Below are 22463 nucleotides of genomic sequence, written 5' to 3'. Positions count from 1 at the left end.
ATTAGTTGGGGGAATGTAAAGGTGGTTGGTCGTTGCGCTGGGTAACAGAAACTATAACTATAGAAACTTTACTATATTTGCCCTAATTGCAAGTTTGGGAAGGGGAACTGTAATTTTATTAACATAAAACAGGTAAGTAATAATTTATTTAACTTCTAAAGCTTCTAGTCTTTAAAGGTTAACGAGCACACGAATAACTGTATTCTAACTTACTGACTAACGGGACAAGCAAGCCTTGTTTTCCAACCAACATTGAAAGTGCACTCTTCAGAACTGTGAGGTTTACAAATTGCAAATAAAATATTACAAATAATTTCTCGATATTATGAACAATATATCTTTTGTAACAAAATCAATAGTTGATCTAAACTTATGCTTTGTAAATATTTACAGATCAAAAGTAAATGTTGTTGTTTTTTTAACAGCACTTTAAAAAAAAAAGAATATCACCAAAAATCTATTTAGACTTTTGACATTAGCTTTTTTTTTTAAAATCTTAATCATGCTACACATCTGAGAAAAGTTTGCTAAACCCTAACCATTGACTAGAATTTAGCAACTGCTTTAAATTTTACACAAAAAATCTTGACTGTAAACTATAACAATGAATGAGCAACAAAGATAACTACATAATAATAATAATAATAAAGATTATTATTATTATTATTATATAGTAAAAAAACAAGACATGATAATAAGGAATTTCGTACTTATAACCAGCTAACACTGGTGTTCCTATTGTGCTGCCACATGTCAAGTTTACAGAAACCTTTGGTGCGATGTCGCTACGTCGCCTGCCCCCAGCTGAGCAGACATCCGCATCACCATAACTGTACTTGATAATAATAGATGTTTTATCGCCCGAGATGACTGTAGAGAGAAAATTTGACAGTATTCTGTTATGAACAGATTCTAAAATCAGGTGAATCATTTTTAAAATGTCATTAGGTAACAATTTAGTACAAATTTTAAATTAACATTCACAAATTCTAAATGTCATTTAAGACGCCTACAAAAATTTCCTCTCACCCAACAAAAATGTGTAATGCAAAAAAAAAAAAAAAAAAGAAAAGATCTAGAGGTGCTGAAGGCTAGAAATAGGTTCAGAGGCAGATAGTGTGTGCTCAAAATATGAAGTAAAAGTCCAAGCCTCCTGTGTAGTGTTTGAAACTTGGGACTTTTGGAACTTAGGCTACGCATTTTACATGAAACAGACTTCATGCATTTTTATTGGCAATGGTTAAATCGAGGACAAGGATCACTGAACAGGTAGGTCAAAATATATTCACCTTCCATCTGCTGAGTTTGTAATTTGCCCAACATCTGAATTTTGTTATCTGATGTGCGTCGACATACTGCTGCATTCTTCTGGCATCCAACAGCTAGGGCCTCACCTTGGACCCCATGGCAAAGATTCAACCAATAACTGCTGTGAGTAAATTTAATATCTAAATGATCTTATGTAATTAGTATCAACAAACGTAATTGCAATTAACAAAACTTTATTTGCAACTAGCTTAAATAATATTCTTTTATTAAGCAAAACAGGTCACCACACTTACACATTTTTCTGTTCATCTGTGAAGTTCCAACTATTTGACTCTCGAGATAGAAAAGAGAAATCAAAAAGTAATCCTTGATAGGTTATAAGACAGTCCATTTTATCCACTGGACATACAAGGTCAGTCTGCCACAGAAAGGTCACCTGACAATCATCTTCCTGAGTAGACATGAAACTTCATATAAATTTATGATTCCCTTTTTTTTCATACAATTTTATATTTAGCAAAAAAAATGAAATTAATAACCTGTGAAATATAAAATGTTTGACATGTTTCGGATGTTCCTTCAGAGTTGAAGATTATTTACTTCCTACTCCAAACCTTATGCAGGATGACGGGGGATTGCAGCGGGTAGAGTACGAACCAGAGACCATCGAGAAGTCCAAACGACCAGGCAGCCACCCTTACCATCACTGCAGTGAATCCAATGTGAAGCAATGCCCTTGTCTAAAAGGGGCACATCATTATAACATTATTTCCATTCTTGAAGAAATGTTTACTTACCTTACCCATCAGCTCCGGCTGCCCTTTGCCTGCAGTTCTGTTACACTTGAAGTAGATGATGGACTGAGCTTTGCTTGTGCCTACAGACATGAGAATACATAGAATACACCAAGTCACTTCATACTATAACATGAGATTGTGGTTTGAGCAATAGAATTATTTTTTTAGGAGGAGAAGGAAGACTGGCCTCTCTCTCTGGCGCTGTTATCAAGTGGCAAAAAGCAGTGAAGACTAAGTAACTAGTTTTGGCTGTTGTAGATGACCAATAAGTCCACAATGTTTGCTCTTTGAGGCTTAAAAAGAAAATAAAAGTTCCCCTTTCAGACCTTGTGGTCTATAGGGCAGATGATGTAAAGGCCATCTGCGGTGGCTGAGCAAGTAAAGCACTTGACTTTAAAACTGGGGGTCCCAGGTCCGAATCATGGTGAAGACTGGGATTTTTTTTCGAGATCTTCAGGCACCTCTGAGTCCACCCAGCTCTATTGGTACCTGACATTAGTTGGGAAAAGTAAAGGTCGTTGTGCTGGCCAAATGACACCCTCGTTAGCCGTAGTCCACAGAAACAGATGACTTGAGTCTTAATACATTATTACGCTGTCTATACTGTATACAGAGCATTAATTGTATTTCTATTTACACTGTAGCACATTCTTTCTTTTAAAAGATAGTTATGATCTGGACATAAACCTGAGATGAACTCCAATTGGTGGCAAGGCTGGAAGGATCAGTCCTCCTGTAGAGCCTTGGCAAGAAACTCTGCTGTTAGGCGTAGTGCCTTTAAGCTCCCATACAGGTCAAGTGACTCTGCAGACAAACTACCCTGCAGCTCACGGAGCTGCGGACACTCTTGCAAGAGATGCGTCACTGTTTCCACTGACTCTCCACAGTGTTGGCATCAAAATTTGGCCGGAAAAAGGATATAAACTTGAATGCTTGATAGCAAGGATACATAACCAAAGTTATAATAATAATAATGGCAATGTCTTTGAATCTGAAGTTTAAGGATTAGTGAGGTGTGTCACATGACTATGTAAACCCACATTAATTTTGCAGCAGTTGAGAATGTTTCTCCTTCCAACCTTTTCTAAAAATAACCTGCCAACCGTAAGGAGAAGAAGAATGGCATATTTGTTTGTGCTGTCTACGTAGGAAACTTTATATTCGTGTTAAATGCTGGTCAGACCGTTATTTATTTTGGGTTAAGTAGCTTCTTTTCAGAGGCAAGCCATGTAAGAAGTAGCTAATCAATGAGTTCGTACTGAAGTCAATGATCTGGCTGGCAAGTAACTCCTCAATTCTGCACAGAGACAAATCTGAACTTAATGTAAGGCATGACTCACTGTCACAAATCATCTTTCAAGGTACAGTCGAGGAAGCAAGAAGAAAGGGTCAAGGTACAGTCGAGGAAGCAAGAAGAAAGGGTCAAGGTACAGTCAAGGAAGTAAGAAGAAATGGTCAAGGTACAGTCGAGGAAGCAAGGAGGAAGGGTCAAGGTACAGTCGAGGAAGCAAGAAGAAAGGGTCAAGGTACAGTCGAGGAAGCAAGAAGGAAGGGTCAAGGTACAGTCGAGGAAGCAAGAAGGAAGGGTCAAGGTTCAGTCAAGGAAGCAAGAAGAAATGGTCAAGGTACAGTCGAGGAAGCAAGAAGAAAGGGTCAAGGTACAGTCCAGGAAGCAAGAAGAAAGGGTCAAGGTACAATCGAGGAAGCAAGAAAAAAGGGTCAAGGTACAGTCGAGGAAGCAAGATGGAAGGGCCAAGGTTCAGTCAAGGAAGCAAGAAGAAAGGGTCAAGGTACAGTCGAGGAAGCAAGAAGGAAGGGTCAAGGTTCAGTCAAGGAAGCAAGAAGAAAGGGTCAAGGTACAGTCAAGGAAGCAAGAAGAAAGGGTCAAGGTTCAGTCAAGGAAGCAAGAAGAAAGGGTTGCACAAAGAAAAACTGGTTGGACAAAAGGAAAGATTGTACTGTCCTCTCTTAATATTCTGCTAAGGACAGCTGCTGACCAAGAAGAGTGGAGAAATTTATTTATGCGAGCCGCCACAGCATTCCTACAACCCAATTCAGAAACTAATGAAGATAAATGAATATATTTTATTTCGTAATCAGATACTAAGCTCAACCATGCAGATAAAAGTTGGTGCTTCAAGTTAAAAGGTCTACCAGTTTAAAAACCTACCAGAGCTGCAGGGCCTTCCCTGGGAAAATTTAAGCATGAGATAAGCTGTGTCCTTCTGGAACTTTCCTTGGCCTGCGTCACCATACGAGCCAGACTGACTGGGGGAGCCAATCAAGCAGACTGCAGAGTCAACGCACGATGCTCCTCCAGTCTCTCCCTTCTCATCCAAGTGAGCACATGGATTGAGTTTGAACCGCCCCGATGATGGTGCAGAAGCTGATACCTGTTAGATAATTAAATTAAACAGGAACGTTTTCGAATGTATACTAATATTTAGACATTTTGTCTCAAAGAAGGCCTCAAATTATTTAAACAACTAAACTGTTGTAGACAGTGATAGAAAAATGAGCCAATCAGGTAAAAAGTTACAGAGCCACCATGATCTTCAATATTCATATTGGACAGGCAGTGGCGTAGCTTAGGTGGGGTAGGGGAGGTCCAAATTTGAAAATCCCCCAGGCCCCCACTTAAGGGCTCCCAAATGAGTGTCCGAAATTTGTTTTTACATTAAATATTATGCCATTATCTCATGTCAGGATGTCGAATGTCAAAATGCAGGGGCCCCTAAAGAGGTCAAGCCCCCAGGGCCCAAAATCCCTAGCTATGCCACTGTGGAGGACAGGGGCGGACTGAGTGCAAAAATTGCCCATGGCATAAGCATCTGGTCAAAAATTATGTGCCACATGATAAGCATTCATTCACATCTGTCTTAGTAATATGTTAAGTCTGATAGTGTAACGAAAATTAAACATATGCATGTCTGAGTTTACGTAACATATTGTATTTCTACAAGTAGCTTGGCTGGTAGGTTATATGAAATCTCAATGTGTACAAAACATTTAATGTACAACAAGAGCAGCCTTAATTAATTTGAATTCAATATTTTACAACATAATTTTTAAATTATTTGATATGACCAAAAAAAAGTAAAGCATAACACTTGAAAATTGAGCATAATGTGAATAGTTCTTTTTACAGTGTTTATTAACTTATGTGTGATATCCACAATTAAGGCAGTTAGCCCAAAGGCTGATGGGTGCCACTGGGCATATGCCCAAATCCACATACATATGGCAAGTTAAACCCTCAAAGCGAATGGCTGTTTTATGAACAATAAAAGCACTACACTATCATCGCTATAGCCAGGGTTTGAACTTTACCCCTTGCCATCCTTTACACTAGGGCTAAGACAAAAATAAACGTTCATTTCTGAAGAAAAATATACAACTTGCAAGGGAAGTCACTAAGCCAGCATTTCTCAACCCTTTTTGTTTTTTCATTCACAAATAACACAGAATCCTAAAGTTTTCATTACTAACATAATATATTAAAATTGCCTCAACAAATAAATCACACACACACATAAAAGAATCTCATCTTAGGCCTATATAAACAGTCAGTTGCTTACTGAATATGTGCCTGCAAGTGATGACAAGTTGTATCTGGTTCTCATCTGACTGTCGTAGTAAGTGCAGTCCTGACTTAACTTCTGTGGGCTGGACTCTGGGCATGCAAGGAGAGTCTCCCACATGAAGATGTACTCACAGTCAGAGGTCAACCCCTCTAGCACTGGACTCTACACAAAATGTAAGCATTAAGGAAAATTCTATAAAACCGTTACAATCAAAACAAAAACAATAAGAATTTAACATCTGAAACTAGTTTGTAGATTTGAAAAGCTTATATTTCTTATAAATATTTCCTTTGCCAGTTATCATAACATTACTCCATGTTAAATCATTAAATTGATCGCATATGATAAGTATATTTTTTTTTATAATTAGGTTTTCAAAAAGACTTGAATAGCAAGAGTGGCTTCTGTGACAGAATGCTTAAGAACCAATGGGTACCCAGCGTCGACAGGGTAGAAAAATACATAAGTAGGCTAAGTTTACAGATTCAAAGAATTTCAATGCAAGAATTTGTATTGTATTAGATAAAACTGACATTAATGAACAGCAAGAAAAGGGAAGGGGAATAAGAACAAGGTTGTCACAGCCACAAGTGGTAATGGATATAAGCACTCCTATAAAATGCTTCCTAATGGCATGCATCTCAAATAGCCTCTGACAACCAGTCCAACTTCTGGCCTTCACAGGTACCTCAACTATTGAGTCCGGCAGAACTGTTTTCACAAACAGAAGATGGGACAAAGATGAATAACTGACGCCTAAACCAGTAAGCTTCGGGCAGGAGGGGCTCATTAGCCATGGCTGGCTAACCACCTAGGAAGGAAAACTCAGAATTCTAACCCCTGCTGACTTTCAGCTTAACCCAATCATGGGAAAGGCTTCTGGAGTCAACCCTGAGGAAAAATCAGGAGCCGGCGACCCTTGGGCAGTTTACAGCACTCAGTGCTACTCCTGGCAGAGTCTGTGATGCCACTGACCCCAAATTGTATTGGCACTTGCCGTACCTTTGGATACATCAGCTGCATGGAGAGGGATGAACCGATGTGTGGGTGACATCATTCTGCCCACAGCTAATGCCCAGGCATTCTATTCCATTCATCTCATCATCCATAGTCCCTTCAAGACTATAGGTAACAATGAATGTTTTAACATGTTGAAAAGCAGTAATGCTTATTCCACTTTTCATTAATTAGCATAAAATATGAGAACACACTAAACTAGCATTGCTGGTGGGTAGCAACCTTAATACCATCATCATACTTAGTCAAACTTTGTCCCACTTTTCCAGACATTTTCACTAAAGGAAGATTTTCCCAGAACTTTACTCACCATAAGTTTACTGTTGCCACACTTGAGTATGATGACAGAAGAAATGTTGATACTGCGGTTGGTCGGGCAACTGTCCCCATTGGTGTAGGTGAGCTTAACTTCTTTGGTGGTTTTATCATACACAGGCTCCTTGTCAACACGACCCAAATTCTGAGTTACAAAACATACAAATTTGATTGCAGAAATACAAGAAAAACAACAAAATTCTAATACTGCGTTTTTTGTTTCTGTCATTACAATCCAGATGTGTATCAATCAGTCACAAATTAAAATTTGATAATTTATGATTAGTTTATAATAAGTTTATGATATATTAAATAATAATATACATTTTTCTACATCTTGTAAGTAATCTAAAAAGCCTTCAAATATATCATTCATAAATTTACTTTAAATAAGACTTGGTTTAAGTAAAATTAAAAACTTAGATTAAAAAAAATAGATCTATTTCCAAGAACAAATTTAATAACTAGGATATATTCATAATGAACTTACTGACGCATGAAACAAATAAATCAATGGTGGCACTCATTCTAAGTCAAAAGCAAATGTGATTGTTCTCTTTTCGAGAGTTGAGGTAAAGCTGCCTGAGACTTTAGGCGGCCAATTAAAAGGACTTCTTACAAAAACAAGTAATGTAAAATGGGCTCTTCATTGACCTCTCAGTCAGACAGATGCTAGCATGAGGGAACAAAAATACCCTTCATAAAGTTTTAGGTAAGACAGAGTTATCTGTGTGACTTTTTGATGTGCCAAGGAAAGTAAACTTAAGCTGCCTTTTCAGATCTTGCAATCTACTGGGCAGATGATGTAAAGGTCATCTGTTTCTGTGGCTCATGGTTAACGACGGTGTTATGCAGCCAGCACAATGACCAACCTCCTTTACTTTTCCCTAACAAATGTCAGGTACTCGTTTAAGCTGAGGTGGACAGAAGTTCCCAGAGATCCTGAAATTCAAAATCCCAGTCTTCACCAGGATTCAAACCAGAGACCTCTCAGCTTAGAAGCCAAGCACTTCACCACTCAGCGACTGCGCTTCCGGTTGTTTATATCCAGCGTACCCTCTAAGCAAAAATACTTGAGGATTAAAAAAGACATAAAAGTTTACTGTTGCAGTGTTAGATGAGAGGTTCTCAAAGTAAATCTCATTAAGACCTATCACTACTGCACTTTTGATGTGTAGTTTGTCCTTTAAGTATTGTTTTTTACTTACCAAAGTGGTTCCTTCGGCTCTAACAAGACAGGCTGCTGAGCCAGGGGGACAGAGTGTCCCATACAAAGGGTTCAGAGGTCGGCACAAGTTAATAAAAATCGTGCCAGGGGAATGGTTGCTACCAGAGTCCGAGGGAAGCACGTTGTACTGACCAGATTTCAGAATGAGGGGGGAGAAGTCCAGCGTGACATCAGCATCAGTAACAGCTTCACACTTTACCTGTCAATATTCAAAGACATTTTTTGTCTCAGCATTTTTGTTCTATGCTTTTTTTTTTAAACATCCCAATTATCAGACTGATCAAAGATTTTAATGAAGTAATATTTATAAAAAGAAAATATCCAAAGATCTAATAACAAATTGTAACCAAACTTTAAATTGCTCAACATCAAGTGAAACATTCTAAAAAAAAAAAAGACTGATTTTCACATAGGAGTCTAGTGAAACATTCTGATCAAACTTTGTTTAGCGTGTATTTGCTAGTGAAAATTCAACTAAAACTGTATAGTACATAGGAATCTAATGAAATATTTTTATCAGACTATGCTGTGTTTAAATTATTTTACTAGACTCTAATGCAATCTACAAAAATTGATCAGAATGTTTCAATAGACTCCTATGCAGTTACCAAAGTTTGATATTTCATATTTTTCACTAAAAATATATACACTAAAAAAAGTTTAATCAGAATGTTTTACTAGCCTTCTAGCCATATAGTTTGATTTAAATGTTCCACTAGACTCCTATGCACTTAGCAAAGTTTGATCAGAAAGTTTCACTAGATTTCTATATGAAAAGTGTAGTTTGATTAGCAATTTTAAGTTTCGTCCAAATGTGTCACTAGACTCCTATGGTAAAAGCATAGTTTGATTAGAATGTTTCACAGGGCTTCAATGCACTTTGCAAAGTTTAATATGATTTTTTCAGTAGAAATATAAACACTAAACAGAGTTTGATCATCATGTTTCACTAGAATTCTATGTGAAAAGCCACAGAAAAAAACCTTGAAGAAAAAGGAATAATGAGGGCAGATTTTACTTTTTCTCAGATTTTGCCTGATAGCATTTGCTAATTATTTTTAGCTTTCTAATTCCTCTAACAAATTATGTGTCTATTTTAATGCAATATATTTTCTAAACTGTTGTTAATTGTTCTTCTGGGTACAATCAACAAGAACACATTTTTGAAGATAGAAAAGTAAAAATGAAATCTAACCAAGAAAAAGAAAAATGAGCATTCCAACTTGATGGCCCAATTACAAAGTCACCAGATATAACACATAAACATTTAAGATATAATATGATCCTAGCAATGACACATACAAAACTAAATGACGTACTTCTTTCTCACAGACCAGCTGTGTCTCCCAATGGAAATAGTAGATGCAGTCGTCTGACCTATCAATGTAGACTGGAACACCAGTGCCAGCGTCCTGGTCGCAGATAAAGTTGATGTACGTCTCCTTTGGAACCTTCTTGCTGTTGCACAGTTCACCCTCCTTATACTCCAGGACTATGACACCATCCTTGTAGATTGGCCTGGCGTTGGCCTTGCCAGTGTTGACGTAAGTTTTGAGGCCGACCTGTGATACCTGGCAGGCACCTGGACAGTAAAAATTTGCAAATAATAATGAACACACAACAAGAAAATAACTTTCAATTGTATATTAATCAGACAATCATTTTTTAAATTTTATTTTTTGGTAAAGAAAAACATTGTTGTTGTTTTTTTACTGTAAAGAGTTTTAGTGATTAAATAAAAATCCAAATTTTAATACAACTTCAGTATTTGGTTAAAAAAAATACTTATTTGTGTTTATTATATAAGATAAACAGACTAAGCAATTAAAATTTAAAACAACAATTTTTAATTAAATTTAAATTTTGCATTTTTGACTAGAAGAAATCAAAATGAAAAAAAGGTGTGTTTTTTTTTTTTTTAAAGTTACAATAGAAATCAATCTTTATTGACTTTTTAGAGAAAGGTTTTTAAAGTGCCTCACCATTCAAAGGCGTAGATGAACTAGTAGAGTACATACATCTTTCAATATTGATTGATAATAAATGTTTGTCGTATGTAACATTTACCTTAGAAGTATGAAACACTTACAAGGCTGGTCATAGGCAGATGCGACAAACTGCTCCAAACTGGACCCCACCCATGGCAGGTGCCCCGCAATTTACTTTTAGCATATTATTATCAGCTTTGTCAAAGGTTTTTTAAAGATGTAGGACTTCAAGGGTTAACACATTTAGTATATCGTTTGATTGACATAGCTTTAATTAACCCACTGGTCCCTATTAAGTTAGATTTTTTTTCTCATCCATGTTGAATAACAAATGTTGATATGATGATGTAATTAATAGTACTAGTTGTTATTGTAAAAATAAAATTGAGAAGAGGGGCCTTGCTAGTAAAGTTTAATTGATCCCCGCAATTCAAAAGGCCACGCCCTAAAGCTCAGGACTGCAAGAGCAGTAAAAGAAAAAAAGAAAAGGCGTCAGGCAAGAAACTGGAAGAAGTTATCAAGGAATGGTCAGGTTTTACTTTTGATCAAACTTGGGATGCCACAAAACAGAGGGGAATAGGTGAAGGTCAACAGATCACTTTTGCTCTAGTGTAGGGGGATGAAACAAAATATGGCTACTCACCTGTCCCATTGACGCATCCAGTGGACTTGTCCACCCAGCCGCAGACATTTAGAGTGAACTCATGCCCATCTCTGTCGTAGGTCGTGTAGCCACTCGGCCTTTTTAGTGAACTGAGGTCAAATTTGTAGCCTGCAAATATACAAACATAAGGTTAAAATTAAATGTAGTCAATTATTTTTACTACCACATTACATCGTCTAGATTAAATGTTTCTGAAAAAAACATTAACATGTATTTAATGCAGCTATTTAAATACCAATTGGAAGTACTGAAATAATAAATATTAAATCAATAATAACAGCTCAGGAACATAACATTATTATTTTTATTATTATTTTAACGAGAGAAAATATTGAAGTAATTATAGAAAAAAAAAAAGCAAGTTTCACCAATGTATGGGACTCTGACAACACTGAGACCAGGTTTTAAAAAAATAATTTTCCTATCAGAATTCTTCTCCTATTTGTTTCTTATGGGCCTGAGGCATACTCAGTCCAGTTTGTACTTTAAAAAGCCAAATACTTTCAAGGCATGGCCAGGAAGGTTCTATTGCTTTATTGTCTGCATTTGCTTTGAGTTTGTTGTTATTTTTTTTGGCTTTTTTACTTCTTTGCTTTTTTCTTCTCCTCTTTGCCTTGTGGCCTAAAGCCTTGACACTGATGGATCCATGCCATAAGGAGAAAATACGGATTACTTTTTCCCCGGTCAAGGGTGTTGATCTGAGACCAATCGTCATAAAAGGCCTGAACACTGACTAGCAACATCTCAACCTGTGGGCAGTTTAGACCAATAGCTTGTTGCTATGTCACAGGTCTGTATGATGTGGTAACAAGCTATTGGTCTAACCTGCCCAAAGGTTGTGATGATGCGGGTCAGTGTTGAGGCATTCTATAATGAATGGTCTTGACCCCCCCCCCCCCCCACATCATCCTGCAGAAATGTTTGGGCTAGGATGTAATAATCTTCAAATCTGAAGGAACATCCAAAACATAAAACAAAATAATAAAAGTTGTACTAACAAAAATTTTTTAGAGCACATTTAACTAAAAAAGTATTTCCCTATCAGTTTACTTCAATAGCTAATAGTGCATAGAAAAAACTATTTTTAGTCTGATTTCTCACCTGTGTTAAAATTGGTCACAGTGCAGTCACCAAAGTTGGCTTCAGTAAGCCCTGACTTGTCTGGACGCTGGGGACAGGCAGCACTGGACTGCCAGATAAAGTGATCCTGACATCCGTTAATCTCAACGTGACCACCAGGAATACCAAGCTATTAATATATTAATATATACACATATATTGCATAAGTAGGTTAGTGCAAATATATATATAAAATACATACATTTTAAAAAAGTAAAATACCCCCTTAGACCTTGCTGATGTAAAGATCATGTTTCTTTGGCTGACATTTCATGAGGGTGTCATGTGGTCAGCACAATTTACTTTCCCCAACTAATTTCAGGTGCCCATTAGATTTGGAGCATGGTGGCTGAGTGATAAAGCATTTGGCTTCTGAACCGGGAGCTGTAATTCGAATCTCAGTAAAACTTGGATTTTGAAAAGCAGAATTTTTAGAATACTCTTGAATCCCCCCAAATAAAAAAAAATACATATTTTTTTTTTTCAAGTTTGGCACTGACATCCTCCATTTATTCAGCTCTAAAATGGGACATGGCATTAGCTAGAAAATGTAAAGGCAGCTATTAGGTGGCCAAGCAACAGATAAACTTAGCACCATCTGCCCTATGTACTACAATGGGGGACAAGACTTTTTTTAAAATGCTTTATCGCATATAAATTTAAATTCTACAGCTTAAAGAGAAATCTAAGGAATTTCATCATTTGTTTGTTTTGCCGGTATAAGTTTTTCTGATGTTCCTATTTCAAACTTCCTGCAGGTCACCAGGGGATTACAGTGGGGAGGGTTTCGAACTCAGGACCAACCGATTTCAGTTCAAATGGAAGTTCTCAATCAGACACAGCAGAAATAAATACCTATCACTGTTAATATTAATAGCAGGAGATGTAGAGTCAAATCCAGGGCCTAGATCTAAAGATAGATGCAACATCTGCAAAAAAGTATGCACCATGAAACAGAAAGCCATTCAATGTGACACCTGCGATGAATGGTACCATGCATCATGTCTCCATATGAATACACCTGTGTATTATGCCTTAGGCAACAAAGATGCATCATGGCACTGTGTACCGTGTGGGTTACCTCAGTTTACATCAGGACTGTTTGATTCCTTTGATGCAGACACTTCTAACCCATACAACATCCTAAACACCATCCCAAACCAAACTCACCAACCACTAGCCAGATCCACTCCTGTTAAACCTAAATCTACTAAAATTAATACAACAGCCTCACTAAACAAACCTACTAAAGAAGTAACACCAAAATACCTTAAAACCTTAGTAATAAATTTTCAAAGCATTAGGAACAAAACAGCAGACTTAGAAATTTTATTAGAATGTGAGAAACCAGACATAATTGCAGGCACAGAAACTTGGCTACATCCTGAAATTTATAATGCAGAAATTTTCAATAGTAATTATGAAATTTTTAGAAAAGATAGGGCTGATAATCATGGAGGAGTTCTTTTAGCAATAAAAAAACACTCTTATAGCAGAAGAAATTACCTTACCTAACTCAAAAAATATAGAATCAACATTTTGTAAAATTAATACCACCTCAACATCCCTAATAATAGGCAGCATTTACAGACCACCAAATTCTAGTTTAGAATACATGCAGGAACTATGTAATCAGATTACTACACTTAAAGAGACAAATAAAAATGCAGTTTTTTGGATTATGGGTGATTTCAACCTACCTGATATAAATTGGAAAACACTAACCATAGATAAACACCAAAACCTTAAGGACATAAATGAGCTTTTCATAGAAACTTTACACAACCTAAGTTTAGATCAAATCATTAAAAAGCCAACTAGATTAAACAACACATTAGATCTCTTCTTAACCAACAGACCTGGATTAGTAGTTGATTATGATATTATCCCTGGTCTATCAGACCATGAGATCATAAAAATACACAGTCAGATAAAAGCAGTAGCCAATACAAAACCCAAAAGAAAAATCTTACTCTGGAATAAATGTAACCTAACACAACTACACCAAGCTGCATTAAACTTTCAACAAACATTCTTATTAGAAAAAGACATTAACCAACCAGTCGATGACCTCTGGAATTTCATTAAAAACCATCTTAAAAGCATTATAGAAAATCATATACCAACTAAATACACATCAAACAAAATAAATAAATGCTGGTTTAATAATAGACTAAAGAAGCTTTGTAAACAGAAGGAAAACCTATATAGAAAATTTAAAGAAACTAATGCAGAAAGAGTTTACAAAAAGTATATAAAAATTAAACACTTAACCCAAAAAGTAAGCAGACAGCTGCAGAGTGAATACATAAACAATGTAATATCTAAAGATAACAACAAAAACCTATGGTCATACATTAAGTCTAAGAAAATGGAAACAACAGGCGTAGCGCCATTAAAAGATGAACATAACATAATACATAATGATAATGAAACTAAAGCAAACATTCTAAACAAATACTTTGCATCAGCATTCTCAGCCCCAGGAGACAAAGACATATTACTGAATTTGAACCAAGTAGACAACATAGAAGATATAGTAGTACAAGAAAATGGAATTGAAAAACTATTCTATTAGCCAACACTAAACCAAATAAAGCTTCTGGACCTGATGGTATTCCAGCTAGATTACTCAAAGAACTAAGTAATGAGCTAGCCCCAGTGTTCAAAATACTCTTTCAGGCTTCACTTAACAAGGGCAGAGTACCAAAGGACTGGAAAGAAGCTAATGTCACCCCCCTATTTAAAAAAGGAGAAAAATCTGACCCAGGAAACTACAGACCAGTATCACTTACCAGCATCACATGTAAAATCCTAGAACACATAATATGTAGCAACATCATAAACCACTTAGACAAACATAATGTCTTCACACCATACCAACATGGCTTTAGGAAATATAGATCATGTGAAACACAACTAATAGGACTAATTGATGATTTTTCAAAAGGTTTAGATAATAGTGAACAAATAGATGCTATCTTACTAGATTTTTCTAAGGCTTTTGACAAAGTTCACCACCATAGTTTGCTTAAAAAATTAAAATATTTCGGCATTAATGGTCCACTGCATCAGTGTATTAAGGACTTTCTGATAGGGAGAGAACAAACTGTAATAATAAATGGTTCTAAATCAACACCGATAACAGTAAACTCAGGTGTACCTCAAGGAACAGTCTTGGGTCCACTACTATTTTTAATTTACATAAATGATTTACCAAATTGCATTACTTCAGGAACAAAAGTCAGATTATTTGCAGACGATTGCATAATATATAGAACAATAAAAACAACACAAGACACAGATATTTTACAAAGAGAATTAGATGAATTACAGAAATGGGAATCAAATTGGAGCATGTCTTTCCACCCAGAAAAATGTCAGTTGTTAAGAGTAACAAAAAAACTAAAACAAATTAATTCCACTTATCTTATTCATGGCAAACCAGTAACACAGACTAAAAACGCAAAATACTTAGGTGTTATAATAAATGAAAAACTGTCATGGAATCCACATATTGATGAAACTACAAAAAAATCAAACAAAGCATTAGGATTTATTAAAAGAAATTTCTATAAATCAAATAAGAACATAAAACTAAAATGTTATTTAACCTTGGTTAGGCCAATAATAGAATATGCATCCTCTGTTTGGGACCCCTCAACTCAAGAAAACATTAAGAAACTAGAACAGACACAAAATAGAGCAGTGCGATTCATAACAAACGAATATTCACATTTGACTAGAGTAACACCTTTAGTAAAATCACTAAATTTAGAAAGCCTTCAGGACAGAAGGCTCAAAAGTAAAGTAGCAATAATACATAAAACACTGAACCATAATCTTCAAATACAAAAACAAAATTTAATAAAATACTCTGAAAGACACAAAGATAAAGGCACATTCCTCGTCCCATATGCTAGGACAAATTTGTACAAATACTCCTTCTTCCCTAGTGCTATTAGAGCATGGAATGGGTTGCCTGAGCTAGCCAGGAAAACCAGTGACTTGGCAGAATTTAAGTCATTGGTTAATATGCATGACTAAATGCATGACGCGTAGGACGTAATCATCTTCTTTTTTGAAGTAACGTCTGTATTATATAAGATAAGAAGATAAAGCAGATATCACTCAACCAGGCTGTCCACATTTTTAGATGGTTCGTGTGATTTGTCTTTATTTGGAATCTCAATGTCATCCTTCCTTGCCTGCTGCCAGAAAGTTTGGACAATATTAGATCTTCAACTTTTGAAGATAGGAAAACAAAGCAGGAAACTGTATAAGCCCAAGATGCATTAATGGTGTAAAAACTAGCTAGGTGAAAATGCTCTTATAATGCATCAGACCTCACACCTAGATGCAGACATTCAGTACACCTTCTCATGAGAATTCCTTTGTAGAAGCTGAGTCAATTATATCTTCTCATGAGAATTCCCTGGTAGGAGCAGACATTCTGCTACACCTTCTCATGACTATTCCTTTGTAGAAGCAGGTTTATAAGTTAAAATATGTATTGTAAAAATAAAAAGTTCTCACTGAGTCGTCTTTCTCATCACATTGAAACAGAATGACAGTGGAGCGCTTGCCATTTCCACAGGGCTCGCCATCATCATACCGCAGTACCAAGTTCCCTTGTTCCACGACCAGTGACTGACTAGTCACCCGACCTATATTGTGATACCTGTCACCAGAACAGAAAAAATTGCAAGAAAATGACTTATTTCCTAAACTTGAGAACATTGCAATTTAACTTGTTTTAACAAGTTGCAAGTACAGCGGCCATTAGTATTATCACAGAAGCAGTGTAGTATTTAAAATAATTTACATACAATGTGCTTCAACAAAAATTAATAATAGAATAAACAACAATTAATCAAAGTATTGTTGAGAAGTAAAGTTGATCCTAGTAATTTGCTAATTGTTTAAGCTTTTCTTCAATTGTTCCAATTTCAATTTAGATGACATTTTAAAATATTACATGCAAGACAAGATAAATTGATAGAAAGGTGTTTTGTTTTTTTAAGAAAAAGAGGGGGGGGATTGTTTAGGGACACTTAAATAAAAAAAATAGAGGATAGATGGGGAGTTAGGGAAAAAGAGGGAGAGAGAGAGAGAGAAAAAAGAGAGTGTGTGAGAGGGAGAGCTGGGAGGAGATAGAAAGAGAGAGAGAGAAAGGATGAAATAAAGAAAATACATAGTTCTTATGGAGGCCTTACTAAATGTTACTGTTGCCAACTAAAAAGTGACCTTTACATTGAGAATTATTGGTGTTACAATAACTCATATACCTTGCAATGGAAGTATAAAAGTTAATTTTTTTTCTTTGAATCTTTGTATGTTCATGTTGAGTCAAAGCCACAGAGACGCTGATCCAACACAATATAACTAATGCTTGTTTGCTGTTTTTTTTTACTTTTAATTTGGGAATATTTTTTTTTCTCAAGCAGTTAACTATCTATTTTTACCTTTTTTTGGGGTCGGTTTCCGTGAGATCTATTCTACATGCCGCTGAATCAAACGGACAAATCTGATCTGTAAATAAGAAGAAACAAATAATTTAATATTTAAATAAGAATATTTTTTCTCTACAAAAAAAACAGCAACAAACATTTAAAATTTCCATATAAATTTTTTCAGCTGTTTAACTCTATCTATAAGTATATTTAAAGGATTAGGTGAGTAGGTCCAGGATAATATCTTATATTTCTTTTGAATACAAATGAAAGTACTATCTGAGCTCTAAATTTCTCTTAAAGTTTGTAGAATACTTTACTAAGAGATAAAAAATTAATAAATATTCCTACCTTTTTTGTGCACAAGTGATCTGCAAATGTTAATAAGAAACAACTGCTTTGAGGTTGGGTCACTATCGGTCCTCTCATAGTTGCTGCCAGATTGAGACAAGCGTGACAGATCATAAACATCATCGCCCTTCTGTAAAGTGCAGTCCACTACCTGGTGGGGTGGGCACACTGCCTTTGTGGTCCACTCAAACATGTAGGTGCAGTCGGACTTCTCTTCCAGATACCTGGGGCCATCCAGACCGGTCACCGCATGGTCGCAGACAAAATTGATGATGGTCGAGCGGTTGTACTTCCCATGGCAGTTTCCTTTTCCATCAGAGTATACCAGAGAGATCTGTCCTGTTTGGTACCTCGGCTTGTTATTGGGTAGACCTGAGCAGTCAACACAATTTTTTCAAGTTCAATAATAAGCAGAGAAGTGCGAATGTTTTATGACTATGGGAATGTTTAATCACCAGTGTGCCTACCTTCTGCCGTTAGTAACAATATTTTAAGTTAACCAATGTAAATTTATCCAGTGCAAAGTAACCCAGTGTAAAGTTATCCAGTTGTAAAGTTGCCCAGTGTGAGTTGCCCAGTGTGAAGTGTCCAGTGTAAGTTCTCCTTTTAGACCTTGTCGTCTACAGGGCAGATGATGTAAAGGTCATCTGTTTCTGTGGCCTACGGTTAACGAGGGTGTCATGTGGCCAGCACAACGACCAACCGCCTTTACCTTTACCCAACTAATGTCAGGTACCCATTAGAGCTGGGTGGACTCAGAGGAGCCCGAAGATACCGAAATTAAAAATCCCAGTCTTAACCAGGATTCGAACCCCGGTCCTCGGTTCGGAAGCCAAGTGCTTTACTGCTCAGCCACCGCGCCTCCAGTGTCCAGTGTAAAGTTGCCCAGTGTGAGTTTTCTAGTGTAAAGTTGCCCAGTGTGAATTGTCCAGTGTAAAATTATCCAGTGTATTCATGTATGAGAATGTGGGTATGAGTTGTTTCCCTTCCATCACTCATTTGACCAACTTTTGTTACCAGCCTCTGTTAATATCATATAGTATATTAAAGTGTGGGTTTCTTATGTTTTCATAATGATTGCATACTTTTAGTAAGTCAAAATTGTAACTATTTAAAAAAACAACAACAGTACTGAAGAATCTCCCAACTATTTTCTTACACACTGAATATTGAAATATAGATTAGTCACACAAAAAAAACAACATCAATTTTGTCAAACTGACAAGCATCCTTTCTGCAGAGCTATAATCCTTATCCTTATTAATGATTATAGTTATAATAATATTTACAAATTATGCCTGTTTATTAGCTCAAGCAGGTCAAACAATCTTCTAATTTATCTTGTAAAAATTAGTTTCTAAACTTGGAATATTTTGTGGAATGCATGAATTTGCATCCCCCAAGTGGAGAGACTGCAGAGAGGCAACAGGGTAAAAAATTAGAGTCTGCAAGAGTAAATGTGAAGTAAAAGTTTGGAAAAGTAATGCAGATAGAGAAAGTGGCCTAACCTTGAAGAACGAATTTCATTTATTACAGAAGTATTAAATTAAAGGAGAGAAGCTTGTGGCTTTTTACTTCTCAAGAGACCATCTTTTCCCATCTCAATTTTTTGTGTTACTAAAGAGGCCAATCCATGATACCCAGCTGCGGTAGAGATGGAGTGACCTCTCCATTGCTGGGAGAAAGCCAGAACAGCCCAGCACTCCCAAATTTACTGCCCAAGGGAGAGAACACTCAAATCCGTAAGAAAGATCTTTTATAAAACAAAATTGTTAGTCATGTAACATTTAGAATACAAGAAACAGTAATCACCTATCTGCACAGGAGCGGGGAGAGTCAAACTTGTCTGACATGCTCCAGCTGACCCGCAGTTATCAAGAGTACTAACCAGCGGTCCACACAGATTGACCAAGAATTTGTAGCCAGCCCCCAAAACGGCATAGTCGCTGGTGGCATTGCGGAGTGGATTAAGGTCAAACTGGTAGTTGTAAAGTGGGTCAGTCACCTTACAGTCATCTCCTTCAGTTACCTGTGACCAGAAATTAATTAATATAAACGAAATTAGTAATTATTTTTATTATTATTATTTATATTATTTTTTTTTTAATGTAAATGACAACTCCACAGACTAAGACTAAGATTGCTTTATTGATCCTTTTGGAAATTTGTTGTGATCACAAGGATTCTGTTCTCATATAAAGAAGACTATCTGATACACAGCCCACACTTACAAAGCTGAATTTCCATTTGTATGGACTAATAAAATAATTTTATCTTATCTTAGAATAACCTTATTTAATTCACCTCAGACAGACTCTATTACCTCAACACCCCAGCATAACCAACACTCTGTATGGCAGTGGAAAACATCTAAGAAGAACAGAATGGTACTTTTCCATGGCATAGACTTTAAAAGAGCTAACAGCTCAACAGCAAAAAGCTGACTAGATGAAGAAGAAGTAGAAAGAGTACTGAAAATGAGCTCACCTTCTGTGGACAAGCACTGGGTGTCTTCCATATGAAAGTGTACTCACACGTGTCACTCTCTGACTGGAACACAGGATTATGCTGAGAACATAAAGAGGGATAATCTTCATCTAACCTTCCATACATACTTACACTATCAATTTCAATGATATATATATATGATATATATATATGATATATATATCTATATAGACAGGTTAGTCAAATGAGAATATTTATCTATTATAAATCTCACAGCATTATTTGTGCAGCTGTTCTGTTTTTTTATGTTTTCTTGACATGAGGCATTCCAAACAGATGATGCATATTCTAATATTGGTCTAACTAAGGTTAAATAGTCTATAGAAGTTTTGTTTTTAGTTCTTGTTTGATTTGTAAAATATTTATCCTGCTTAAACATTTCCATCACATTTGTGTGGAAATGAATAGGCCATGGTCAGAATGTCTAATTAGTCTGCTGTATGACTCCTTTAATGGAGTTAGGGACACAAATGTACTCACCACAGTCATGCCAGCATAAGAGTCTATGGGAGCATAAATAAGTAGTGAAGTTCCCCCTTTCAGACCTTGTGATCTGTGGGGAAGATGATGTAAAGGTCATCTTTTTCTTTGGCCAACAGTTAGAGGGCATGGTGTCATGTGGCCATCACAATGAACTATCCCTTTACTTTTCCCAATTAAGTCAGATACATATTAGAGTTGGGTGGACTCTGACATCCTTAAGATCCTGAAATTAAAAATACCAGTCTTCACCGAGATTTGAACCTGGGAACTCTCAGTTCAGAAGCCAAGTGCTTTACCCCTCAGCCTCCGTAAGGGAGCATAAGCCATTTTCAAAGACTTAACTCTTTCTCTCCTAACTGACGATACCAACGTTGATTCCACCAGAATGTGGTAAATAATTACGGAGAGAAAGAGTTAAATTGATGATAAAAATTATTATAACTGTATAGTACACCAAAGCTAAAGTGACTACAAACCTCAACAGCATCACAGAAAAAGATGATCCTTGTAGAGCGATAGGACTCAGTGTCTTTCCCAACGTGGCATTTGTCTCCGCCCTCATAGTGAAGTGTAATGGCAGCATCAGAAACCACTGGCTCAGACTGAACCCAGCCCAAATTAAAGCTGTTATTGCTATTGGAGCTTGTCTGGCATCCACCTACAGCACCACCTAGTGGAGATTTATGCGAATTGCAAACATAAGTTAGAAGGATAGAGGCAGATGCACTTTAGCAAATGATTAAATCATTAATTTAAAATCCATATCTCTACCAGGATTCATGCTTACAGAAAATAGATTCAGAAAACAATTATACAGCAATATATCACTTTGGGTTGATTTTAGTTTGTGAAACAAAAATAAGACATGATGGACAAGTACTTAGTTGCCATACAAAGTTTTTACATCTAAAGAGTTTAATTCCTGATTTTAAAATATCTAGTCACTAAATGTACCCTAAATTTACTGGAGACAGTCAAGGTGGTCGATTTTCAAAAGAAGACTATTTTTCTCCAATAGTTTAAACCAGTGAGAGACAAACTATGCCCCAAGGGCCAATGATGCGCTACTATTGAGCTCTTCAAAACATTAACCTAGAGTGCATGACGATTACCCATCAGCCTAGAGTGCATGACGATTACCCATCAGCCTAGAGTGCATGACGATTACCCATCAGCCTAGAGTGCATGACGATTACCCATCAGCCTAGAGTGCATGACGATTACCCATCAGCCTAGAGTGCATGATGATTACCCATCAGCCTAGAGTGCATGACGATTACCCATCAGCCTAGAAAGCATGACGATTACCCATCAGCCTAGAAAGCATGACGATTACCCATCAGCCTAGAGTGCATGACGATTACCCATCAGCCTAGAGTGCATGACGATTACCCATCAGCCTAGAGTGCATGACGATTACCCATCAGCCTAGAGTGCATGACGATTACCCATCAGCCTAGAGTGCATGACGATTACCCATCAGCCTAGAGTGCATGATGATTACCCATCAGCCTAGAGTGCATGATGATTACCCATCAGCCTAGAGTGCATGACGATTACCCATCAGCCTAGAAAGCATGACGATTACCCATCAGCCTAGAAAGCATGACGATTACCCATCAGCCTAGAGTGCATGACGATTACCCATCAGCCTAGAGTGCATGACGATTACCCATCAGCCTAGAGT

General features: G+C 36.6%; 1 protein-coding gene across 1 annotated transcript in view; it reads right to left on the bottom strand.

The window, feature by feature from the left end:
* The window catches only part of LOC106078466 (cation-independent mannose-6-phosphate receptor-like), a 45697-nt gene that overhangs the window by 9251 nt on the left and 13983 nt on the right, over positions 1-22463 (bottom strand). The window contains exons 15-32 of the mRNA XM_013239335.2: positions 21253-21446; positions 20273-20353; positions 19598-19814; positions 17786-18157; positions 17447-17513; positions 16518-16662; positions 11964-12111; positions 10842-10970; positions 9530-9792; positions 8191-8409; positions 6978-7127; positions 5645-5812; positions 4237-4459; positions 2067-2146; positions 1563-1720; positions 1290-1426; positions 711-870; positions 214-273 (exon numbers count right to left, since the gene is read on the bottom strand). Of these exons, the coding sequence (XP_013094789.2) occupies positions 214-273; positions 711-870; positions 1290-1426; positions 1563-1720; positions 2067-2146; positions 4237-4459; positions 5645-5812; positions 6978-7127; positions 8191-8409; positions 9530-9792; positions 10842-10970; positions 11964-12111; positions 16518-16662; positions 17447-17513; positions 17786-18157; positions 19598-19814; positions 20273-20353; positions 21253-21446 (2971 nt within the window). The remainder of the gene's footprint in view (positions 1-213; positions 274-710; positions 871-1289; positions 1427-1562; positions 1721-2066; positions 2147-4236; positions 4460-5644; positions 5813-6977; positions 7128-8190; positions 8410-9529; positions 9793-10841; positions 10971-11963; positions 12112-16517; positions 16663-17446; positions 17514-17785; positions 18158-19597; positions 19815-20272; positions 20354-21252; positions 21447-22463) is intronic.

The sequence above is a fragment of the Biomphalaria glabrata genome, chromosome 6, assembly GCF_947242115.1.
Source record: "Biomphalaria glabrata chromosome 6, xgBioGlab47.1, whole genome shotgun sequence".
NCBI lineage: Eukaryota > Metazoa > Mollusca > Gastropoda > Planorbidae > Biomphalaria > Biomphalaria glabrata.
This window is presented reverse-complemented; position numbering and strand designations above follow the sequence as displayed.